The sequence below is a fragment of the Erpetoichthys calabaricus genome, chromosome 3 (assembly GCF_900747795.2).
Source record: "Erpetoichthys calabaricus chromosome 3, fErpCal1.3, whole genome shotgun sequence".
Lineage (NCBI taxonomy): Eukaryota > Metazoa > Chordata > Cladistia > Polypteriformes > Polypteridae > Erpetoichthys > Erpetoichthys calabaricus.
In genome coordinates, this window is record NC_041396.2 from 123,874,132 (window position 1) to 123,901,646 (window position 27,515).

General features: G+C 39.3%; 1 protein-coding gene across 1 annotated transcript in view; it reads left to right on the top strand.

The window, feature by feature from the left end:
• The window catches only part of LOC114649345 (kinesin-like protein KIF13B), a 664,407-nt gene that overhangs the window by 273,589 nt on the left and 363,303 nt on the right, over positions 1 to 27,515 (top strand). The window contains exons 15-16 of the mRNA XM_051924704.1: positions 11,119 to 11,205; positions 26,249 to 26,433. Of these exons, the coding sequence (XP_051780664.1) occupies positions 11,119 to 11,205; positions 26,249 to 26,433 (272 nt within the window). The remainder of the gene's footprint in view (positions 1 to 11,118; positions 11,206 to 26,248; positions 26,434 to 27,515) is intronic.

The window sequence follows — 27,515 nt, forward strand, 5'->3', positions numbered from 1 at the left end:
AAAAATAATACCAGCTAATTAAATGAGATCAGTATTATCAGGTGTTGTCACTGATTAGGAATCTTATTGGAACAAAAATCTGCAGCCGCAGGGGGTCCCCAGGACCAAGGTTGAGAAACACTGCTTTAACACTAGAATTACCAGAGCCTACGAAAAAACTCGTAAATCCGTCCCACCTTAAATCGCGTCTTAAATCCGTTTGCACCTCTCCGCCAGAGTCCTTTGTCATCTAAATGTACTGATAAACAAAAGCTACTAGCAGCCAGCTATTCCATCCCCCCACCGACTTAGAATGAACTTCTCTCCTAGCTCAAGCCTTGCCTTGATTTGATTACCTGGGATTGAAGTGGAGTTTTAGAGTGGAAATAATTCTAGCGTTATTTGGAATACACGCATTTCATGTGTGTTCCATTTCTATAGTAGGCTGTGCAAACACATTTTTAAAACAGAAACGTTTTTCATATTCTAATAGTAAATGACAAAATGTAGGCATAAACTACAGTATATAACGTATGAAGCCTGAAGTCCATATATCAAAGAAACACTTTCACAAAAGATACAAATAAGAGAACACGTGCGCCTTCATTCAAAAAATGTTAAAAAAAAAAGCCGCGTTAGCATGCCACATTGACATTCTTACTACAACCGCCGCGGTGGCGTAATGGTATCAGCCCCTGACTGGGAATCAGAGGGTGGTGAGTTCGATCCCGCATGGCTCCACTTCGAGAAATGAGCTGCTCTTATTCTTACAATTTTAGAATAACAACATAAAAACATAAATTTGATTTCAGTCTGTAACAGCCGGTGTAACTTATGATACTGGTAAAGGTTAGCTTTTTTTTTTTTTTTTTTTTTTTTTTAATTCACTTTTCATTCTCGCAGTCGCATTCAGAATCAATCCATACAACCCCATCTGACACAGCTGGTTTCACATAAATAAAAGTGCACTTTTATTCAAGACTATAACCGAAGAATAAAGAAAGCAAGTTACAGTTGGTGGTTGATACAACAGCTTGCGTGGTGCAATGTTAAGAACTGCTGATTTCCGATCCGTGCTATATAAAATCATCACATTCAAATATTAACAGTTCCCACACACCCAAGGTCCGCCATTCCTACATTTACGACATGTGTACTTGTTGCAGTGTACACACCTCTCTGTGCTATGGTTCCTATTACAGTGAATGAGCACCTGACACTGTACTTTCTTCCCTGGGGGAAGCTGAGGTCTTAGAATGGAAGTTTGTTGATGGCTGTATCACCTTTTCTTTTTCCATTGCCTTTTCCTGTAAGAAGCGACGACGAAGTTCCTCTGCAAGGTGAGCCATGAACACTCTTCTTTTCTCAGCGGACCCCGTGCATGCCTTATACAGTACGTGTGCGTCCATCGCTGCTAGGTCAAGGATGTTGTAGAACACAGCAACCGGCCCCCTGCGTGTTCCTGTTCGCACTGAACAAGCACGCGCCTTCTGGTCCATGATGTCAACGCCACGCTGGGTAAAAAAGAAAGACAAATATATGTGACATTTTGAAGAAATCATTTTATCACCAGAAGAGCACCAGAATACTTCGTCACACTAATATTTTTTTCATTAGCATACCTTCATGTGGTTGTAGTCTGTGATCGTGTTTGTTTTTTTTTTTTTTATCTTGCCCAATCTCCACATCATGGTGCATTGTGCTGAGAATGCAGACAGACTTCATTTTTTTGGGCACATACACTGTCAGCATGGCACTGGGAGATCTAGACACCAGCGTGGAGAATTGTTCGTGTACTGAACTGACTTTAGCTGCAGGTGGAAGTTCCCGTCACACTTTATTCATGGTGCCAAGCAGAGCTGTATTGCGGTGCAGCAGTCTATTAGCCAGCGAAAGTGACGTGAAGAAGTTGTCTGTTGTTATGGTTCTGCCTTTGTCCAGAAATGGCTCCATAAGCTTTATGACCACAGACTCGGAAAGTCTTTCTCCCGTGGGACGACTGGGATCTTTTCCTAAATAAGGAGTGGCATTGCACATGTACTTTGTCTCCAAATCTGCCGCAATCCAAAAAGGCAGAACTGTAACAACAGACAACTTCTTCACGTCACTTTCGCTGGCTAATAGACTGCTGCACCGCAATACAGCTCTGCTTGGCACCATGAATAAAGTGCGACGGGAACTTCCACCTGCAGCTTAAGTCAGTTCAGTACACGAACAATTCTCCACGCTGGTGTTTAGATCTCCCAGTGCCATGCTGACAGTGTATGTGCCCAAAAAGATGAAGTCTGTCTGCATTCTCAGCACAATGCACCATGATGTGGAGATTGGGCAAGATAAAAAAAAAAACAAACACGATCACAGACTACAACCACATGAAGGTATGCTAATGAAAAAAATATTAGTGTGACGAAGTATTCTGGTGCTCTTCTGGTGATAAAATGATTTCTTCAAAATGTCACATATATTTGTCTTTCTTTTTTACCCAGCGTGGCGTTGACATCATGGACCAGAAGGCGCGTGCTTGTTCAGTGCGAACAGGAACACGCAGGGGGCCGGTTGCTGTGTTCTACAACATCCTTGACCTAGCAGCGATGAACGCACACGTACTGTATAAGGCATGCACGGGGTCCGCAGAGAAAAGAAGAGTGTTCATGGCTCACCTTGCAGAGGAACTTCATCGTCGCTTCTTACAGGAAAAGGCAATGGAAAAAGAAAAGGTGATACAGCCATCAACAAACTTCCGTTCTAAGACCTCAGCTTCCCCCAGGGAAGAAAGTACAGTGTCAGGTGCTCATTCACTGTAATAGGAACCATAGCACAGAGAGGTGTGTACACTGCAACAAGTACACATGTCGTAAATGTAGGAATGGCGGACCTTGGGTGTGTGGGAACTGTTAATATTTGAATGTGATGATTTTATATAGCACGGATCGGAAATCAGCAGTTCTTAACATTGCACCACGCAAGCTGTTGTATCAACCACCAACTGTAACTTGCTTTCTTTATTCTTCGGTTATAGTCTTGAATAAAAGTGCACTTTTATTTATGTGAAACCAGCTGTGTCAGATGGGGTTGTATGGATTGATTCTGAATGCGACTGCGAGAATGAAAAGTGAATTAAAAAAAAAAAAAAAAAAAAAGCTAACCTTTACCAGTATCATAAGTTACACCGGCTGTTACAGACTGAAATCAAATTTATGTTGTTATTCTAAAATTGTAAGAATAAGAGCAGCTCATTTCTCGAAGTGGAGCCGTGCGGGATCGAACTCGCCACCCTCTGATTCCCAGTCGGGCTGATACCATTACGCCACCGTGGCGGTTGTAGTAAGAATGTCAATGTGGCATGCTAACGCGGCTTTTTTTTTAACATTTTTTGAATGAAGGCGCACGTGTTCTCTTATTTGTATCTTTTGTGAAAGTGTTTCTTTGATATATGGACTTCAGGCTTCATACGTTATATACTGTAGTTTATGCCTACATTTTGTCATTTACTATTAGAATATGAAAAACGTTTCTGTTTTAAAAATGTGTTTGCACAGCCTACTATAGAAATGGAACACACATGAAATGCGTGTATTCCAAATAACGCTAGAATTATTTCCACTGTAAAACTCCACTTCAATCCCAGGTAATCAAATCAAGGCAAGGCTTGAGCTAGGAGAGAAGTTCATTCTAAGTTGGTGGGGGGATGGAATAGCTGGCTGCTAGTAGCTTTTGTTTATCAGTACATTTAGATGACAAAGGACTCTGGCGGAGAGGTGCAAACGGATTTAAGACGCGATTTAAGGTGGGACGGATTTACGAGTTTTTTCGTAGGCTCTGGTAATTCTAGTGTTAAAGGTTTATTAAAAATGGAATTACCTTTTCTTCAAGATCGCATTGAATTTTGAATCCGTTTTTGGAGATACATTGTGACAACGCAACATATAATCGCCCGTGAGTGAATATTGTTTCTGTTTCTCTAATAAACAATCCGACGTTTGATTTGTTAATTGTCATAGCAAAAGCTATTCTCACGGTAAACTGTAAACATTTTAATACGAATGGCATATCACAATCTCCTTTGGTGTCTAATGTTATTCGCGGAATATATACATCACCTTACTTGTCGCCTGTTAAAATTTGCATCGCTTCTCCGTTACCATAAATATACACCTGACCGAATTGTGTATTCTTTGAAATTAAACTTGTCATTGCTTTAACTGTTGTGGGACGACCTTGTTTTGTCCTGCTACTTTTTCAATTACACCTGGCTCTGATGATTAATCACCTTTTGTTTGCGCTAATGAGATCTTTACTATCTCTTTTTTTTTTTGATACTGTAGTGACTGATGTAATAAAGTGTCACAAAAGTTTTACTTGAACAATCGCCGACTTCGTAACCCCAAATGTAACTGTCTAGCATCCTCTCCGACTCCTCCCCCCCGGGTCTCGCCTCCCCCTTACCGCATCAATCAGTACCCCGCTATCAGGTCCGATTGAGGGGGGCGGAGTACAGCACGGAAGACTATCAGTCTGTAGTGACTGATGTAATAAAGTGTCACAAAAGTTTTACTTGAACAATCGCCGACTTCGTAACCCCAAATGTAACTGTCTAGCATCCTCTCCGACCCCTCCCTCCCGGGTCTCGCCTCCCCCTTACCGCATCAATCAGTACCCTGCTATCAGGTCCGATTGAGGGGGGCAGAGTACAGCACGGAAGACTATCAGTCACTTAAAACAAAAAAGGCTTCAACCTGCTGGCGAGCTGCCTGTTCTGCTTGTCGCATGTCGTTGTTTTAAGAGCTGGCAGCACATTATGCGTGTCTGCCAAAAGCAATCCAACAACTGCTTAGTTAGAGGTCTGTGGACTTGTTTTAAATGATGGCTCACTGTCTTATCTCGCGTGACATTGTAAAAAACAATAATTGTCCTTTATTTCCGGCCCGGGCGTGGTTAATTCGCTTTCTTGTATGACGTATAACGCTGCTTCTGTTTATGAAGTTCTAATCTTTTAATTCTGAGCCCTATTGGACATGCTTTGTTTTCAGTTCCACTTGTTCTGGGCTGATTATCACTTTCCTTACTTTCTAAATTTGCACCTAGATTACTGTTTTTCTTATTAGCATTTTTTCTTTTCACCGCATTTGGGTCTCTTTTCTCCGCGCTTTTCTTTCGTCTTCGTTTAGTCGTTGATGTTTCATTTCTACCCTATTCATTTAATTTCTGCCGTATTGACCTTATACACTTTATATGCACTGAGAGCCATGGAGCTGTGTGTGCTGCGTGACTGCCTTTACACTACTGATTTTTTTTTTTCTGCCCGTGGTCTTATCTTGTAAGTAGGGCGTGTCTTGCACCGTGGCAAGTATCTTTGGTCTCGTGGGTCTTTAAAATTGTCTTTCGAGAGGATCACGTATTGTAGACTTGCTTTTGCTTTGCTTTCCAGGATTTCCTTTTATAATAGAGAGATATATACAGTCCTATGAAAAACTTTGGGAACCCCTCTTAGCCTGCATAATAATTTACTCTACTTTCAACAAAGAAAGACAACAGTGGTATGTCTTTAATTTCCTAGGAACATCTGAGTACTGGGGTGTTTTCTGAACAAAGATTTTTAGTGAAGCAGTATTTAGTTGTATGAAATTCAATCAAATATGAAAAACTGGCAAAAATGTGGTTCCCCTTGTAATTTTACTGATTTGAATGCATGTTACTGCTCAATACTGATTACTTGGAACACCCAATTGGTTGGATTAGCTTGTTAAGCCTTGAACTTCATAGACACAGGGGTGTCCAATCATGAGAAAAATTATTTAAGGTGGTCAATTGCAAGTTGTGCTTCCCTTTGACTCTCCTCTGAAGAGTGGTAGCATGGGATCCTCAAAGCAACTCTCAAAAGATCTGAAAACAAAGATTGTTCAGTATCCTGGTTTAGGGGAAGGCTACAGAAAGCTATCTCAGAGGTTTAAACTGTCGGTTTCAACTGTAAGGAATGTAATGAGGAAATGGAAGGCCACAGGCGCAGTTGCTGTTAAACCCAGGTCTGGCAGGCCAAGAAAAATCCAGGAGCGGCATATTTCCACAGAATTGTGAGAATGGTTACAGAAAACCCACAGATCACCTCCAAAAGCCTGCAAGAACATCCTGCTGCAGATGGTGTATCTGTACATCGTTCTAAAATTCAGCACAATTTGCACAAAGAACATCTGTATGGGGTGGCACGGTGGCACAGTGGGTAGTGCTGCTGCCTCGCAGTTGGGAGACCTGGGGACCTGGGTTCGCTTCCCAGGTCCTCCCTGTGTGGAGTTTGCATGTTCTTCCCATGTCTGTGTGGGTTTCCTCCGGGCGCTCCAATTTTCTCCCACAGTCCAAAGACATGCAGGTTAGGTGGATTGGCGATTCTAAATTGGCCCTAGTGTGTGCTTGGTGTGTGGATGTGTTTGTGTGTGTGTCCTGCGGTGGGTTGGCACCCTGCCCGGGATTGGTTCCTGCCTTGTGCCCTGTGTTGGCTGGGATTGGCTCCAGCAGACCCCCGTGATCCTGTGTTCGGATTCAGCGGGTTGGAAAATGGATGGATGGACATCTGTGTGGCAGGGTGATGAGAAAGTAGCCCTTTCTGCACTGTTGTATGCAAATGCTCATTTAGACAAGCCAGATTCATTTTGGAACAAAGTGCTTTGGACTGATGAGACAAAAATTTAGTTATTTGGTCATAACAAAAAGCGCTTTGGATGGTGGAAGAAGAACACCGCATTCCAAGAAAAACACCTGCTACCTACTGTCAAATTTGATGGAGGTTCCATCATGCTGTGGGGCTGTGTGGCTAGTTCAGGGACTGGGGCCCTTGTTAAAGTCGAGGGTCGGATGAATTCAACCTAATATCAACAAATTCTTAAGGATAATGTTCAAGCATCAGTCACAAAGTTGAAGTTATGCAAGGGTTGGATATTCCAACAAGACAATGACCCAAAACACAGTTCAAAACCTACAAAGGCATTCATGCAGAGAGAGAAATAGAATGTTCTGGAATGTATATATATGTATAATATATATACAGTACTGTGCAAAAGTTTTAGGCAGGTGTGAAAAAATGCTGTAAACAAAGAATGCTTTCAGAAATATAAATAATGATTGTTTATTGTTATCAATTTACAAAATGCAAGGTGAGCGAACAAAAGAAAAATCTAACTCAAATCAGTATTTGGTGTTACTACCTTTTGACTTCAAACCAGCATCTATTCTTATAGGTACACTTGCACAAAGTCAGGGATTTTGTAGGATTATAGTCAGGTGTATGATCAACCAATTATACCAAACAGGTGCTAATGATCATCAGTGTCACACGTAGGTTGAAACACAGTCATTAACTGAAACAGAAACAGCTGTGAAGGAGGCTTAAAACTGGGTGAGGAACAGCCAAACTCTGCTACCAAGGTGAGGTTGTGGAAGACAGTTTCATGTCATGGCAAGATTGAGCACAGCAACAAGACACAAGGTAGTTATACTGCATCAGCAATGTCTTTCCCAGACAAAGATTTCAAAGCAGACTGGGGTTTCAAGATGTGCTGTTCAAGCTCTTTTGAAGAAGCACAAAGAAACGGGCAACGTTGAGGATCATAGACACAGTGGTCAGCCAAGGAAATTTAATGCAGCAGATGAAAGACACATCAAGCTTATTACCCTTTGAAATCGGAAGTTGTCCAGCAGTGCCATCAGCTCAGAACTGGCAGAAACCAGTGGGACCCAGGTACAGCCATCTACTGTCCAGAGAAGTCTGGCCAGAAGTGGTCTTCATGGAAGAGTTGGAGCCAAAAAGCCATACCTCCGACGTGGAAACAAGGCCAATCGACTCAAGTATGCACGAAAACATAGGAACCAGGGTGCAGAAAAATGGCAGCAGGTGCTCCGGACTGATGAGTCAAAATTTGAAATATTTGGCTGTAGCAGAAGGCAGTTTGTTTGTCAAAGGGCTGGAGAGCAGTACAATAATGAGTGTCTGCAGGCAACAGTGAAGCATGGTGGAGGTTCCTTGAATGTTTGGGGCTGCATTTCTGCAAATGGAGTTGGAGATTTGGTCAGGATTAATGGTGTTCTCAATGCTAAGAAATACAGGCAAATACTTAATCCATCATGCAATACCATCAGGGAGGCATATGATTGGCCCCAAATTTATTCTGCAGCAGGACAACGACCCCAAACATACAGCCAAAGTCATTAAGAACTATCTTCAGCATAAAGAAGAAAAAGAAGTCGTTGAAGTGATGGTATGGCCCCCACAGAGCCCTGATCTCAACATCATCGAGTGTGTCTGGGATTACATGAAGAGACAGTAGGATGTGAGGAAGCTTACATCCACAGAAGATCTGTTAGTTGTCCAAAATGTTTGGAACAACCTACCAGCCGAGTTCCTTCAAAAACTGTGTGTAAGTGTACCTAGAAGAATTGATGCTGTTTTGAAGGCAAAGGGTGGTCACACCAAATATTGATTTGATGTAGATTTCTCTTTTGTTCATTCACTGCATTTTGTTGATTGATGAAAATAATACAATACAATGCAGTTTATTTTTGTATAGCCCAAAATCACACAGGAAGTGCCGCAATGGGCTTTAACAGGCCCTGCCTCTTGACAGCCCCCCAGCCTTGACTCTCTAAGAAGACAAGGAAAAACTCCCAAAAAAACCTTGTAGGGAAAAAATGGAAGAAACCTTGGGAAAGGCAGTTCAAAGACAGACCCCTTTCCAGGTTGGTTGGGCGTGCAGTGGGTGTGAAAAGAAGGGGGTCAATACAATACAATGCAGTACACAGAACAGAACAATTTCTCAATATAGTAAGAAATAAAAAATATAAATTTTAGAAGTACAGAGCAGAATTTAACAGTAGATGATATATCCCATAATAAGATTTGGATTTGTGTAGAGTCCTGGAGACCTCATCCTTCAAGCTGCCTCCCCCCATTTGGCCATTCCACGGCTGAAACAGTGCTGGGCCAGCCAATCTGATGAAAGGACCCCTCTTTCCCACGATTCCTGCGATCCTCCATCTGGGATGACTTTAACTTATGGCAGGCAAAACAACTTGGCAGGTGGGCCATGGCACCAAGTGCCACATTTGAGTACCGAGAAGAAAAACAGAATACGTGAGGGTTAGTATACAATTATAACTGTCATGTTACTTATATATATATATATATATATATATATATATATATATATATATATATATATATATATATATATATATATATAGTGATTGGGTATGTTTTTGTAATACAAGAATACTCCTAAGCAATATTATTTGTTTTGGTGATTTTTGTTGTGTTGTTTAATATACTGCAGAACAGGAAGCCTACTGAAAATCAGTAGTTGACTGTGTCAGGCCAGTAAATTGTAATGTTTTTGTAATGTTACTTTTGATTTTTCCTGCATTAATAAAATAAAAAAGGAAGCTTGGTGTATTTCTTATCTGCTGCACTCAGTTTTTGTTTCTAACCACTGTGTTTCTTGCTCTCATTCTTGTCTTTTAGTTTGTTTTTAAACACCTGTCTGATACAACATTTTTGCTTGAGAAGTTGATGCAGGATAACCATCTTATGTGTTAACGCTATGCTTATAGTTACCATTGTGTAATATTTGCTTCTTAACTGCCTGATATGCTGCAGCCTTACCTTTTGAGAATGATCATCCTTTGCTCAGTTTTATTCCCTCTGCACAGCTGTTTCTGTTTTAGTTTATATCTTTGGTTCAACCTACAAATTATTAAGTTATTGATAATTTCTACCTAATTGTTATATTTACTTAATGCCCATATATCTACAAAGGTCTCAGTTTTTTAACTGGAAAGTGGTCTATTACTATGATAGTTTTTCTTTCAAGACATTCAAATATCTTATTGTGTTGCTTCACTATTTGCAGATAAAGACATTTTGAACTATAAAATACTGTCAGTTCTGTTTAGATACAAGACATAAAATGACTGTTTCAGTCAGATATTTTGGTGTATTATTTAAAGTGATTTTTTGCACAGTACATTGTGTATTAATTTTTTTAATTGTTCTGTTTTGTGCATATGTATTTTATCAGTTTATAATCCTGTTTTTGCAAATTTGCATATTACAATTATTTGCTCTACCAGAAACATGTATATTTAATATTAGTAAGAGGACAGCATTACAGCAAGAAATAATAAAGAAATCTCAACATTTAAAGTGATAAAAGTGATTTTCAGGTTAATTTAATGTTGTAGAGGATCATCATTTTGGTAAAACAATCTGGTTTCTTGGCAATTCTTGAATATTGTCTTTTATTTCAGTTGTTTTGAACAGATACATTGTTCAAATGTGGGAAATATGCCGTTGAAAGTGTATGCAACACACACATTTTTTTTAATTCAATGACAGGTGCATTTTCAGTCATTGCCTTTCACACATGCTATTGATCTGGACACTGGTTGAAACAGAATCAAATGACAAATGTGGTTTATGAAAGACAGCCAAGGATCTTGATGTTCATTAAACTCACATACTCTGCTTTCTTAGAGGCTTGTCATTGAAATTGTTTCCAGTTGATAGGTGAAGGTATTGGGTGTCTGTAGCTTTGAACAGAAAGTAAATGAAAGCTTCAGTACTAGAAGCAGGACCATTCACTTCTTATAGGTACTCAATTGACAAGCCAGTTGAAGTTGCTTTAAAAATGTGGAGCAAAAATTTTTATATTTACTTACACTTTATAACTATGTTGTATAAGAATTGAATCCCCATTTTTCCATGTACATGTGAATACATTTGTACGCATCATTCTCTGGAAAATAATTTGAAATTACAGCAATTTCCTGGCAGAATTTTTCTTTTCTCAAAGTAGATTGTTGTGCAGCCACATTTGGGAGTAGACAGATGAAAGAAAACTTCCAGTGATGCATGTTAAATCTTTGAAAGAGGAGAAGGTTTCTCTTAGCTCTTTACTTCAAGTTGTTAAATATATATAGCAATTCTATATAAGATTAAATTGAAACAGCAGTGAGCAAAACATTTTGAGAGAAAGTGACATAAATTCTGGAATATAATTTAAATAACTTCTAGCTGTATTTAATATATTTATTTTGTCTTTTTGTATAAGTGAATGTGATGACTTATGTATTGAAATTATTTATTTTCCCATTCAGAACATGTGTAAATGGATCAATAGTGAATGGACCAGTATTCCTTCATCACGGGGATCGAATCCTCTGGGGTAATAATCATTTTTTCAGGTGAGGCACAGTTTTTTTTTTTTTTTTATTATTATTATTATTAAACTATGCATGTGACAGAGCAGAGCATAATTTTTCATTCAAACTTTCATCCTGTTATGCAAACCCTCTTCAATACATTATCTTGTACTGCATACATGCATTTTAATACACATCTTCCTTGATTAGAATATCATTGTTTATAAACTTACACAGCAAAATCACTTACTTTGCGAAAATCGACAAAGGCTGCAAAGAAACTCTGCTGATATTCGTGTTTGCGCTCCATGAGAACTCTCAGTGCCAGGATGCGGTCGATGGTAGACTTCTTAGGCGTAAAACCAGAATGCTCTGATCGCTGGTAGGTGAGCAAGTGATCACGGATCCTATTGAGGACGACTCTAGCAAGGACCTTACCTGGCACCGAGAGCAGTGTTATCCCCCTGTAGTTGCTGCAATCCAGGCGATCACCCTTCCCTTTCCAGATAGGGACGACAAGTTCCGTTTTCCAGTCAGTTGGGATGATGCCAGTCTCCCAAATGGAAGCAAAGATTGCTTGCAATGCCAGGAGGACCGCCTTACCACCAGCCTGGAGAAGTTCACCCCAGATACCACAGATCCCTGCAGCCTTTCCCCACCACAGCTGGTTCACTACCTGTGCAATCTCAGTGAGATTGGGTGGTTCACAGCTAATTGGAGGATCAGCCTCAAGGACTGTGGACCCAGAGATATCCAACGCCCTAGCTGGAGGATCAGCTTTGAATAACTGCAGTGTCATCCGTAAGAACGACCGTTCCATCAGATGCCCTGACTGCGACTCTCCGTGGAACAGATTCAGATGTGCGTAATGCTTCGATTCCTTTGTAAGCAGGACGTGGGCAACTCTGAGGGCAGACATCACAACATGAGATATTTAATCTTTGAGGCAAAATATTAGATATATTACCTTAAATAAATTTTTACTTGTTAAGAAAACATTTCGTACAGTGTATTAACTTACTGAAGCTGCTTAGCACTCCTGTTGCTTCATACGAATAGATTCAGTGACAATAACTGAAAAGAGTTGTTGATAAAGAACATATTGCTTATGAATCTCCCATCACTAGTACTGTTGATTTAGGTCTTTCTGGAGGGAAACTTGAACAATGTCTTGACAGTCAACCCATTTAGGTTTTATTAGTGAAAGGAAATTAAAAGTACTGCAGAATGTTCCAGAATCTGATGTTGGCACTGAAAATGTTGGTGATGCCCCAGTGGCACGTGAAAACCCCACCACTAGCTTTAATTTACCGATGATTGTGCTACCAACATTACTACTGAGTGCACCGGAATATCAACAGCTATCCAGCTGACAAACATCAATGGATTGGCAAGACAAATTGCTCAATTACTGTTAACCATCTGGTACAGTGGTACCTCTGGTCATGATCGTAATTCGTTTTAAAACTCTGTACACGACCTGATTTGGTTGCTACCCTAACATAACTTCCCCATAAGATTGTATGTAAATACAATGAATCCATTTCGGACCATACGAACTGTATGTAAATATATATTTTTTAAGCACAAAAATAGTTAATTATACCATAGAATGCACAGTGTAATGGTAAACTAAATGTAAAAACATTGAATAACACTGAGAAAACCTTGAACGATAGAGAAAACTAACATTGTAAGAGTTCGTGCTACACCCTTACAAACCACTTGCTGTAAACACTTTTTTTATGAGTTTTAAGCACAGGGAAAAAAATTAAATGCCACTTCTCTTGCGAAACTTTTCAAACCATCCTCTACTGGCATTAAATTCCTCACCTTCGCCACTTGAATTAGGATTTTTTTTCAGCAAATCGCCATGAATCTTCCTGGCTTTCTTGCATATGATCGCCTCGCTTACGCTATATCCTGCAAGTTGCTTCTCGTTCAACCACAGTAGCAACAGTTTTTCCACCTCTTCCAACACTTGAGGCCTCTGTTTGGTTAACATTTTAACTCCTTTCGCAACATCAGCTGCTTTGTTAGGCCCTGTATACGCAAACAAAAGAAAATGGGAAACGGAGAATGGCAAGTCATTGGCGCATAGGAAAACTGGCCGCCAGTGTTTTTGTTCGTCACCAGAGCGTGTGGTTGTGAACAGATGCAAAATTTTGGCAAACTTTTTGATCGTAACCCGATTTGTACATGTTCGGAAAGCGTTCATGACCAGAGGTTCTACTGTATTTCCAAAATGTGTGATCTTGGCTCTTCTGCAACATCTTCAACAATGGCATGATTACATTCTTTTTCTTTCTGTGAAGAACTCCAGGTGACCAACGAGCTTCTTCTGGTAGCACTTTCGGGTGTGACGGAAGTTCTGCCAAATAGGGCCCTGCAAATGTCCATGCGCCCCGTGGTGGTGGCCATGGGCCCCAACAGGGTTGAGCTTCTATGTTCATGTCGGTCCAGGGGAGAAATGGTCTTGAAAATACTCTCTCCCCCAATCCTTCCATTATCAGGGTGTTCCAGCCAGGGCTCTTACCCACCATAATAGTCATTATTGTTAAAATTAAGCAAATAAATTCCTATATTTTATCATGGTCTGTCTGGGATCCCATGTGGCTAGATAGGCACTTTTTGCTGTGCTTTAGTATATTTTTTGAAGTTGCACATGCACTCACTAACTTCTCTGTGTCATTCCCCATTTTTGGGCAATACATGACCTTGCGTGCCCTTCTATGACAGGTTTCTATGCCCAGATGACTCTCATGTATGCATTTTATCTTTAAGAACTGCTGGCATAATTATTTTCTTTCCTTCAAAGAGAATTTTCTCACTTACAGTATGTGGATCTCTTCATGGAAGTTCCAATACTGCTATTTTTCAATTGGGACTACACTTCATTTTGTTTGCCGTCCTTTCTATATAATTTGCTGTAATTTGTTCAATGCTTTGTCTCTTAGTGTTGCTTCTTTAATCTTATTAAGTTTGTTAGATGCTACTGGTCAATACATGTACCTGTGCTTTAGTTTCACCATGTTCAGGCTCAATGGTGTATTTTGCTTTACTAATTGGCAGGAATGCTTTTGACAAGGTATCTGCAATGTACATTTCTTTTCCAGGTTTATATCTTACTTTCACTTGGTATTTCAGCAGGTGCATAAGCAAACATTGTATTTTTGGTGTTGCAGTATTTACAGGCATTTTAAATATTGCTTCTAATGGTTTATGATCAGTTAAGACCAACATTTTTTTCCCATACACAAATTGGTGAAAGTGCTCTAGACCAAAAACAGTTACCACCATTTTTTTTCCAATTTACGCATATCATTGTTGTGTTTCCATCATTGCTTCTGATACATAAGCTACTGGTGCATCATCCTGTAAAAGTACAGCTTCCAATTGTTTTTTTTTTTAAGTATAAACAGAAAACTTGAAAGACTGGCTGACATCATAGTATGTCAGCAATGGGGCACCAGTCAACAGTGTCTTCAGCGCTGTTAATGTATTGGAGAGTTTTATTGTTATTTCTTCCACTGTGGGAAGCTGATAATGGGTCAAGCATCAAGTCTGATTTTCAAGTATCCATCGCTTTTTTCTACAATTACTGTTGGATTAACCCACTCAGATGACTCTTGAATTTTCTTTGTTTTTTTAACTTTTTTCCATTCTGTCAAGCTCTTTTTTTTTTTTAATCTGTCCCTCAGCATTACTGGATCTTTTTAGATGGGTTACTTTAGGCGTCACTGTTTCATCAATTGTAATGAAGTATTTCCCTTCTAGGAAAAATTCCTTCAAATACATCTTGTGACAGATAGGGGGCGCTGTCGCTCCCTTGAACCCTCAGACTCCACACCAGACACCAGATAAAAGTCCAGATATAATATTTATTTAGACTATAACGTGCACAAAGCACCCTCCACTCCACAATACTCATAAACAATACAATAACACAATCAATAATCAATCCTCCACTCTCCCAGATACGTTGCCACCCTTCCACCCAGCTCAGCTCATCGTCTGGTATCTCCTACAGTCTTTTATAGTCCCTGACCCGGAAGTGTTTCCAATCCCTCAGTCCATGTGACTTCCTATTCCTTCCGAGTCAGATCAAAAGTCCTCTTCTTCATCCCGGAAGTATGTCATTTCCCTTGTCACTGTGACTAAGATGTACTTCCGGGTTATAGGGCACGTAAGAGTCTTTAGGCCTCCCTGCAGCGTCCTCTAGGGACCCCTGTGGTATCCAGCAGGTCTGTGGATGAAAACTCCATCGTCCATAATGCCCTGCTGGAACTCGGGGCACCTCTATGTTGCAGGCAGGGCTCCACCTGGCGGCCTGGGGGTATTGGCGGGATAAAAGGCTGGCCATATCCCACAATCTTTATATTTATTCATAATATCATCTTGTGCTCCTGGCATTATTCTCTTGATAAGCCTCAAACTTTCACAAGCTTTTTATACACAGTACAGGTGATACTCTTTTATTCACCACAAAAAATTGAAGTTTTTGGGATTTACTTTTGTAATTTACCGTCAGTATGAATTTATCCATTGTAGCTAAGCTTTCACCAGTATACATGAAAAGTTTCACTTTTGTTTTTTTCCAGCGGTTTACCTTTACCTATCTTGTTATAAAAAGTTAAAGGAATTACTTTTGCACCTGCATCAAGCTTAGATTCCAGATGATTATATGCTATTCTAACATTGTCTTTCTAATCTACTGTACCAATAAAAAGTCCAGCTTCCATATCCTCTTCAATTTTGTGCACTTTTCAAAATCTGCACATCTCTTTAAAACTATTTTATTTACCACAGTTTCTGCACTGCTTTCCATAAGCTGGACAACTACATGTTAAGTGCTGCAAGCCATGTTTCTTACATTGAAATGTTTTCTCTAAATTTGTTATTTTTTGAGCTTTGTTACTTTTTCCATTTTTTTTCTTGCACTATTGACATGCTTCACTGCATCTGACTTTTCATCTTCTGACATTTGTTTCAACTGGTTCCTTGTAATTTCTGTTACTCTACATATATTTATTGCTTTTTCGAGCATCAGCTTGCCTTCTATTAGCATTCTTTCTCAGCAATTCGGCTGAAACTCCACAAATAATCTTACCACAAATTAGCAACTCCTCAAGATCTCCAAATTCACAAGATCTGGCCAGCTTTCTCCACTTGGTTCACTATTGCATTATGTTTTCACTTCCTTGAGTGCACATTAAAAAAATGCATCTTTCATATGTTATATTTTTCTTGAGGTTACAATATTCTGCAATTTTTTTTTAAAATAATATCTTCTAAATTTTTCCTGTGTTCCTCTCTTTCAAACGTAAATATATTGTACACTTCTAAGGCTTCTATGCCCACAACATGGATAAAGATTGATGATTTTACTTGTGTGCCTTTTCCACCACTACCAGTCGCAGTGATGTACAACTCAAAGTGCTGCCAAAATCTCCTCCAGTTTTCCGCCAAGTTTCCATCAAACTTCAACTCAGTTGGTGGCTTTAAAACCTACATTGCATCTCACAACTGTTTTAAAATTATTTAAGCTCATCTTTTTCTCTTTCATAGGCTTTTTGAAGGGTTATTAGTTTACTTCTGACACAATGTCTCGTTTATCTAGTGAACCACCAAGACAATGCCAATTGAATCGACTTTATTGTTCTGTTTTAGCATCAACAAGTGTTCTTTTTAGTTAAATCATGACAGGTACAAATAAAAAAAAAGTTTTATGAAAATGTCTTTTGGAGGGACTCAAAACCTTTGCTATAAATTCTATGCTTTTTAGAACCACAGATATTTCAAAATTGAGGAAACAAAAACAATTGAAAAAAAAAACAAAAATGAAAAGTATACTATAGTTAATTTGTGAGCTTATGTTGTTCAAAAAGTAATTGACATGAAACTTTAAGCTTTTTGGTTTGGACAGGTATTTTAGTAAGTTTCTGGCAAATGCTGCTTTGTCCTGAGCCTGTCTTTCTGCTTATTTTTTATCTATATTTTAGCTATGACTTTTTCTTCCCAAATATCTCTAGCACATTCCTATAATCAAACATCTCGAAACTTCTGCCTGTATTTTTTACCATATTGCAGGTGGTCAGTCTTTTGTGGGTTGGACAGCCTGGAAGTGATGCTAAGTATTTTCTGCCTTAAAGTCCTTCTACATTAGCAGTGTGAAGTAGAATAACAAGTGCAGTCCCTACCATCTAGAAAATAATGAATAATACTTCCTTATGATATCGAGATATTACAGTGTAAAGGTTAAGGATCTAAGGAGTACCTCTCATCTTTTACCCTTTTTTCACACAGATCCACTTGGTGTTTGTGTCATGGACACAGAATAGTGCTCTTAAGAAAAATTATGTCCTTGCTGTACCCTTCAGTAAGACATCTATTAGTTAGAGATTGGACCTGTGAAAGTGACAGAACTGAAAATGCTAATACAGTCATGACACCCACAGATTCAAATATGCTATATACTTGGATGCATGAGTTAATCTGAACTACCATCAACTGTTTTTTCCACCCAATACAGTAATAAGAGTGCTGAATTGGAGAAAACTAATTATTAACATTATCTGGTACTAAAAGTGAGTTTCTGTTGACTCATTACTTTTGAACTAAGTTAACTTTTCCATGGACCCATCCTTTTTCTGGAGAATTTACCTGTTAAGCAGCATTCCAACATGTGAACCTCATTTTGCACAGGTAGATAGTTTAAGCCATTATTCTATGTACCAGCTGAATATCAACACACGACTTTCTGCAGTGAGATGATATTTGGAACATACATGATTCTTAACAGTATGTAAGGCTACACTAAAATGTATACATTCTGTACTAAAATACATACAATATATATTGAAACTCATACTGTACATTAAAAATCCACACATACAATAATGAAACAGTTACACTTTACTGTATAATGTAACTTATTATTCTGATTACTGAAACACAGATTATGTGAAAACCTTACCCTCTAAGCTGAAAACAATGCACTTCACATGAATCACAGTGACTTAGTAATTAAATAATTATTTTGAATGTAAGCAGAGAATTAAAAAAATCATTAGCCATGATTTTTATGAATTTACAGGTGCTGGTCATAAAATTAGAATATCATGACAAAGTTGATTTATTTCAGTAATTCCATTCAAAAAGTGAAACTTTTTATATTAGATTCATTCATTACACATAGACTGATGTATTTCAAATGTTTATTTCTTTTAATGTTGATGATTATAACTGACAACTAATGAAAGTCCCAAATTCAGTATCTCGGAAAAATAGAATATTGTGAAAAGGTTCAATATTGAAGACACCTGGTGCCACACTCTAATCAGCTAATTAACTCAAAACACCTGCAAAAGCCTTTAAATGGTCTGTCAGTCTAGTTCTGTAGGCTACACAATCATGGGGAAGACTGCTGACCATTGACACCTTGCACAAGGAGGGCAAGACACAAAAGGTCATTGCTAAAGAGGCTGGCTGTTCACAGAGCTCTGTGTCCAAGCACATTAATAGAGAGGCGAAGGGAAGGACAAGATGTGGTAGAAAAAAGTGTACAAGCAATAGGGATAACCGCACCCTGGAGAGGATTGTGAAACAAAACCCATTCAAAAATGTGGGGGAGATTCACAAAGAGTGGACTGCAGCTGGAGTCAGTGCTTCAAGAACCACCACGCACAGACGTATGCAAGACATGGGTTTCAGCTGTCGCATTCCTTGTGTCAAGCCACTCTTGAACAAGAGACAGCATCAGAAGCATCTTGCCTTTGGACTGCTGCTGAGTGGTCCAAAGTTATGTTCTCTGATGAAAGTAAATTTTGCATTTCCTTTGGAAATCAAGGTCCCAGAGTCTGGAGGAAGAGAGGAGAGGCACAGAATCCACGTTGCGTGAGGTCCAGTGTAAAGTTTCCACAGTCAGTGATGGTTTGGGGTGCCATGTCATCTGCTGGTGTTGGTCCATTGTGTTTTCTGAGGTCCAAGGTCAATGCAGCCGTCCACCAGGAAGTTTTAGAGCACTTCATGCTTCCTGCAGCTGATGAACTTTATGGAGATGCAGATTTCATTTTCCAACAGGACCTGGCACCTGCACACAGTGCCAAAGCTACCAGTACCTGGTTTAAGGACCATGGTATCCATGTTCTTGATTGGCCAGCAAACTCGCCTGACCTTAACCCCATAGAAAATCTATGGGGTATTGTGAAGAGGAAGATGCAATATGCCAGACCCAACAATTCAGAAGAGCTGAAGGCCACTATCAGAGCAACATGGGCTCTCATAACACCTGAGAAGTGCCACAGACTGATCGACTCCATGCCACACCGCACTGCTGCAGTAATCCAGGCCAAAGGAGCCCCAACTAAATATTGAGTGCTGTACATGCTCATACTTTTCATGTTCATACCTTTCAGTTGGCCAACATTTCTAAAAATCTTTTTTTTGCTTTGGTCTTAATTGATATTCTAATTTTCCGAGATACTGAATTTGGGACTTTCATTAGTTGTCAGTTATAATCATCAACATGAAAAGAAATAAACATTTGAAATACATCAGTCTGTGTGTAATGAATGAATCTAATATACAAGTTTCACTTTTTGAATGGAATTACTGAAATAAATCACCTTTGTCATGATATTCTAATTTTATGACCAGCACCTGTATAAGCTGGCTCCATCAGCTATGAATTTTAGGAATTTATAAGTTGGTTTTTGCCTTGTGCCTTATACTGATGACTGCAATAGGGTCCTGCCCCTCAAACACCCTCCTTCTTCCTGTTAGTGTCACAACCATGAATTGGCTTAAGAAGGTTTGAGAATGGAATTGATAAAATTATTTGTTTATTAAATTAACAAATCTCTGTGTAAAAGAATGATGGGTATACAGTTTTCTTTTATATTATATGGCTGGACAACAAAACACAAAAATGCGAAGGTATGAGTTATATTCTAGCTCACACGTCAGTTTGCCTAGATATTGCTCTGCATAATGATAAAACAGTACGTACAAATTCACAACCTACTTGTTTTTTCAGCTGTTGCTTTATTGCCAAAAGCTGACAAAGTACTTTCAGGCATATCACAAATATGTTACACTCACTTCATCAAAAGTTCATTAATAAATACAAGACTTTGAGCAATTCTAATGCTTGATGTTAGAGGAAGCGAAAAGTGATAATGCTCTAAAATTAACACCTTAAGTGTACAGTAGAATACAAGACAAATCGCAGTATCAGACATGCATTTCAGTGTAAAGTGTATGTGTTTGTGTCACTATATAGTGTATGAATTGCAGTATACAGTGTATGTATGGTTATGAGTGATTGATTTCTGTCACATGGGATTGGCAACGTTTCTACTCACAGTTACATTTTTACGTTATGTGATGGACGGCTGGCGTTTCAGTCTGGCCGGGACGTCCCTCAACCAAGAGAAAGAGCCTTTTTAGGGCAACACATCCCCCGGGACGCTAGATGGCAGCTCCCCTGGACGGAAATGGTTCCCCGGATTCCCGCAGGGCAGCATGGGACATGGAGTCTAGTTCTTCAGCCCTGTTGGGTACCGTGGGTGCCGCCAGGGGGAGCTCACCAAGAAGGCGACACCTGACGAAGGCGTTTGACCCAGAGATGGAAAACCTCTGGGTCATGGACAATAAAAGGATTATGGGAAACCCCAGCAGATTGAGCTGGAGTTGGGTGGGAGTGTGACGGAGCTGCTGGGAGTTGGAGGATTGTGTTTATTGTTATTGTGCTTAATATTGGAGAATTGTAGAGTGCAGTGCTTTGTGCACTGTTATTGAAGAATATTATAATTGAAATCTTTTTGTGCTTTTACACGTGTCTGGGACGTCTGCCTGGTGGGTTCATTGGGGCACTATATAGCGCCTTATACCACAGTTACTGTAGATCTCACCACTGTCACGCTTCCCTTGTACATATCCTGTACAACTCTTACATATCTCTCTGCCACTCCTGACTTCCTCATATGATACCACAACTCCTCTCAAGGCACCCTGTCATTTGCTTTCTCCAGGTGCACAAAGTTTCAATGAAACTCCTTCTGGCCTTCTCTATACATCTCCATCAATATCCCCAGAGCAAACATCACATCTGTGGTGCTCTTTCCTGGCATGAAACCATACTGCTGCTCACTAATCATCACCTCCCTTCTTAACCTAGCTTCCACTACTCTTTCCCATAACTTCATGCTGTGAATCATCAATTTTATCTCCCTGTAGTTACTACAGCTCTGCACATCCCCCTTATTCTTAACATTCTGTACCATTACAGTTCTTCTCCACTCCTCAGGCGTCCTCTCACTTTCCAAGATTCCATTAAACATTCTGGTTAAAAACTCCTCTGCCATTTCTCTTAAACACCCTCATGCTTCCACAGTTTTGTCGTCTAGACCAATGGCCTTTCCATTCTTCATCCTCTTCATATCTGTCCTTACTTCCTCCTTGCTAATCCGTTGCACTTCCTGAATCACTATTGCCACATCATCCATCCTTCTCTCTGTCTTATTCTTTTCATTCATCAGCCTCTCAAAGTACCCTTTCCAACTGCTCAACACACTGTCCTCACTTGTAAGTATGTTTCCATCTTTATCCTTTATCAACCTAACCTGCAGCACATATTTCTCAGCTCGGTCCCTCTGTCTGGCCAATCGGTAAAGGTCCATTCCTCCCTCCTTAGTGTCCTACCTCTTATTCAACACATCATCTTCTTGTACTCTTGTCTAATTTCTTCATCTCTGACTATCCCACTTCTTCTTCACCAACCACTTCCTCTGTATACTCTCCTCTACTTCCCCATTCCACCACCAGGTTTCCTTTTCCTCCTTCCTCTGTCCAGATGTCACACTAAGCACCCTTCTTACTCTCACCCTTACTAATTCTGCTGTAGTTATCCAGCTATTTGGTAACTGTTCTCTGCCACCCACTGCCTGTCTCACCTTCTCCCTGAACTCAACCTTGCAGTCTTCCTTTTTTTCAACTTCCACCATTTGATCCTTGGCACTGCCATCACTCTCCTCCTCATCTTGATCTCCAATGTCATCCTACAGACCACCATTCTATGCTGCCTTACTACACTTTCCCCTGCTACCACTTTGCAGTCTTCATTCTCCTTCAGATTGACACTCCTGCATAGGATATAATCTATTTATGTGTGTCGTCCTCCACTCTTGTACATCACCTGAAGTTCATCCCTCTTCTTAAAATATATATTCACCACAGCCATGTCCATCTTTCTTCGCAAAATCCACTATCATTTGACCTCCTTCATTCTTCTCCTTGACACCATACTTACCCATTACCTCCTCACCCCTTATGTTCCATTCACCAACATGTCCATTGAAATCCACTCCAATCACCACTCTCTGTCCCTTGTGTTACACTGTCCATCACTTTATCCAACTCACTCCAGAAATCTTCTTTCTCATCCATTGCACACCCAACTTGTGGGGCATATGCACTAACAACATTCATCATCACACCTTCAGTTTCCAGCTTCATAATCATCATTCTGTCTGACACTTTTTTCACCTCCAAAACACTCTTCACATACTGTTCCCTCATACCGTTCCTTCAGAATATCCCTCCCCATTTATCTAGGCTTAAAACTAGCATGAAGAAACACACTGGTTTGTGCATCCTCTGTGGCCGAGTTAGGTCACTTGCTGTGATTATTTTGGAAAAATTTTCAAAGTGTATGTTCTGGCAGTAACCCGTTTTAATTCCCAGAACACATGCATTTCTTATAATACTGGGAAAATGTGTTTTTTTTTTTTTTACCTCTTAATATGAAATATAATATGGAAAGAAATCAGTATCTACAAGGATCTAAATATTGTATACATATGTACAGTGTTTAGTGTGTACAGTGCTATTAGAAGTATTACTATAATGCAATCTTTGCAACCTGCACCATAAATATGCTACTATTCAATGAAAAGTATAGTGCTATAGCAGTTAAATAGCAAAATATCTTTAATGATTGTTTTTTGTTCTGAAAGTTAAGGTTCAAATCAAAGCTCAAAGTTCCAGATGTCAAAAAGCTTTAATTCATTGGAGGATATGAGTTAATTATAGGAATAGCTGTTCTAAATTTTTTGGAGATACAGTGATCCCTAGCTATATCGCGCTTCGCCTTTCGTGGCTTCACTCTATCGCGGATTTTATATGTAAGCATATTTAAATATATATCGCGGATTTTTTGCTGGTTCGCGGATTTCTGAGGACAATGGGTCTTTTCATTTCTGGTACATGCTTCCTCAGTTGGTTTGCCCAGTTGATTTCATTCAAGGGACGCTATTGGCAGATGGCTGAGAAGCAACCCAACTTACTTTTCTCTTTCTCTCTCTTGCGCTTTCTCTGATCCTGACGTAGGTGGTGTGAGCAGGGGGGCTGTTCGCACACCTAGACGATACGGACGCTCGTCTAAAAATGCTGAAAGATTATCTTCACGTTGCTACCTTCTGTGCAGCTGCTTAGTGAAGCGACATGCTGCACGGTGCTTCGCATACTTAAAAGCTCGAAGGGCACGTATTGATTTTTGCATGTTTGTTTTTCTCTGTCTCTCTCTCTCTCCCTGCTCCTGACGGAGGGGGTGTGAGCTGCCGCCTTCAACAGCTTTGTGCCGCGGTGCTTCGCATACTTAAAAGCCAAACAGCCCTATTGATTTGTTTGCATTCTCTGTCTTTATGACAGTTTCTGCTCCTGAAGCACACTCCTTTGAAGAGGAAGATATGTTTGCATTCTTTTAATTGTGAGACGGAACTGTCATCTCTGTCTTGTCATGGAGCACAGTTTAAACTTTTGAAAAAGAGACAAATGTTTGTTTGCAGTGTTTGAATAAAGCTCCTGTCTCTCTACAACCTCCTGTGTTTCTGCGCAAATCTGTGACCCAAGCATGACAATATAAAAATAACCATATAAACATATGGTTTCTACTTCGCGGATTTTCTTATTTCGCGGGTGGCTCTGGAACGTAACCCCCGCGATGGAGGAGGGATTACTGTACTGCACTATGTCTGCAAATTACTTAAGTGTCACAATAATTCTTGGCTCTTCCTCTTCACTGACAGAGAAAAAGTGCTATTCACAACTCAGTCTGAATTGTTTAGTGTAGGCAGACAGACATGACAGAGACAGTAGCTGCATTTTGCAATTTAAGTTCATGCACCTGGTGATAATTAAAAAAGTATATTATAGCATTTACAATACAAGTCTTCAAAACTCAATGTGCAAAACCTTATTGCAAAAACCTTTCTGAATACAGAATGGCATTGTGTAAGACAAATGATCCTTTCCCTGGTTATTTTAGAATATTGTGCTAAAGTGATTGAGAGGTTTATAAACTGTAGTTTTTACTTTGTATCATTACACCCCATGAGATAATGGTTATGAGGAGTCTAAACAAAAGAGTCATTAATAAGTTTCAGCTGTATGTAAAAGTGCAATTTCCCTGCTTTGTAACAATGTTATAAAATGCCAGCCCTCTTTTTGCATGACATAGCATCTGCCACACTTTTTTCACTTACCAGGTTAACACATAGCAGGTGCTCATCTATGTTTTTGATGTTTTTCTCCTGCTGATTTCATGATTTCGAGACTTTACCTTTTAGATGAGCTGTCCTGTTATCTTCTAAACTTGTTAGTTCAGTTTTCTAGCACTCACGTGTTGATGGTAAGAAGCAGAACGTGGTCAGTAAAGCAGAATTGATATAACCATAGCAAGGGAAGGTACAAAATGACATATGATGTGGTAATTTAGTGGTATTATAATACCTATGTAATAGCGTAATTTCAGCATTACATCATCTTGAATTATAATCTTTCGATAAATTTTCCTCCAAAATAAATTAGCTGTATTAGAACATTTAATTACCTTAAGTTATCAGGCTATGTTGTTAACTATAACAGGTTTGGTAGCTTCAGTAATTTCCTAGTCTACAGCAGTAATTACATCTGCTGTTATACAAGTTAAAGCTGCTTGCCTCATATATTAAGTTTAGCAGTTAAATATTCTACTATATTGCTACTCAAATATTCAGATTAACAGTTCCGTAAGTATTGCTTTAAACTATAGTACAATCCTGGGTGCAGAAATGACTACTTGTCTTTTTTTTACCTTGCTAAATATCAGAATTTGAGAGCTGTATGGTAGAGAGCTGTACTTAGGCGTTTGTCATTTTTCTGTAAAGACAGCAGTTCTGTTATCACAGTAAACAATTAAACTAGGTGTATTATTTTTAGATTTTCATAAATCATTACAGCCAGATAATACAAGTGGAAATGCCAGCATTTATTAGTATGTTAAGTCTAAAATTAGTTTTGAAGACAATATAAGGTCTGGTCAGGTTGGCTAGCATGCACTGGTACAGCGCATTGTTGCACCCACCACATGACAAAACAGCTCGGGATCCTGGTTGGCAACCCCCCAGGCAAACATGTGATCCAGTCCCACCCTTTGAAAATGACCCTTTATCTGCCGCAGCTAGGTGTTACATGGGCGTCACCTTGGCCTGGTCCAGCTACTCTGGTCCACAAAAATAAGGATCTTGTCAGCCGGATCACCCTCGGGAAACTGTGCCCATGGCTGTAGTGCCATAACTGACACTCCCTCTCAATGCAGGTAATGTGCCTCATTCGGGACTCTGTGAGCAACCGCTCATTCAATACAATGTCAAGCCAGCGGTACCCAAGGATTCTCCGAAGAGACACAGTACCAAAGTCTTCGTCTTGGGTCACTGGATAGTGTCAATGTTTCACAACCACAGAGTAAGACAGGATGCACCAGGACTGTAAAGACTTGAACCTTCATCCTTTTGCATAGATATCAGGGGCACCACACACCCCCCTTTCCAGCGACATTATGATACTGCCTAAAATTAAGTCTCCTGTTGTAATTGGAAGTACAGCTGACATTTTTGTTTAAAATAAAATTAAATATTATTTCATGAATGAGTAATTCTGTTGTGCAAGACACATACATTTACATTTGATAATCATCGAGCAGTTTATTTCTTATGAAGTTATTGTCTTGTTACCAGTGAAAAAAATTTCTTCCTCTCTTTAACAGAATAAATCTTCCAAAGCAAAGACGCCATCTGGAGTTTGAAAATGAGGAGGATACTATAAACTGTAGCAGCAGCAGAGGTCAGTTACATGTTGACGGAGATAACACTAATGATCGCTTTACTGATACCAGCTTCAGTTATGAATCTGCGCAGATGGAAGTCATGATGAAGGCTTTGGGCAAAAATGGTAAGCAGTGGGTAACGAGGAAATGAGCTGTTATTTGTTAATAGTGTATTATGGGTTTTACTGATTTTTTTTTTTTTAAACTGGCATTTATTCATGAATAAGCTTATGTAAATTATATTTGACTTAGAAATTACAGTTAATATCATATTAATCAATGAGTAGTTATGGTTTGATAATATACTTTCTTATTAGCACTGCTTTATATGTAGTGTTTGTGGTAACACTGTCTCATGTTATTATTTATGAGTAATGCTTCAGCAAAATGAAAATTAGAATGTAGCCTACACAAAACACGATTATTCTTCTCTATTTTAGGATTAATTAAACTTCTTTTGTTATTTTCTTATTATGAAAAGATGTTATACTTGTATTCAGCATATATATACATCGGTACAGTATGCAGGTAGATAAACCCATGATGTCCTGGTAGACTGCAGTTTGTGAATCTCAATTAGTGTGTCTCTAATATAGATGTGAGCAACACTGAGGCACCACAAGGAATATTCCTTTTCTCTTCACTCTGTCAAGCTATAAATATATTGCTAGGTCAATTGATTTGAACACATTTTCTGAAGATTGTCCACTTATAGGGTTTATTGATAAACGGGGATGAGTATAGGAGTCAGGTGGAGAATTTTGTTTCTTGAGGCAGGAACTATATAAGAAAGGGCACAGCAAACTCTCTTTTTTAGGAGACCATTTTTCATTTATGTCGATAGTGACATCCTTAACATCCTTGTTAAGGGTAAATTTCACACAGACATTAGGAAGTTTTTCTTTACGTAGAGAACAATACACTCATGGAGTAAGCTGCCAAGTAGTGTGGTAGACAGTAGGACTTTAGAGACTTTGAAAACTAGACTTGATGTTATTTTAGAAGAATTTAGTTGGTGTGGGTAGGACTGGTGATCTTTGCTGGGCTGAATGACCTTTTCTCGTCTGGATTGTTCTAATTTGTCTGTCTGTATCCTCTTTCCACATAATATAAAGTGTATTATGAATGAATAATGAAAGAAAAGCAATTAATGTGTGGCTTTTCAAGCCTTATGTGAATCAAATTAGAGATGTATATAAATTAAATT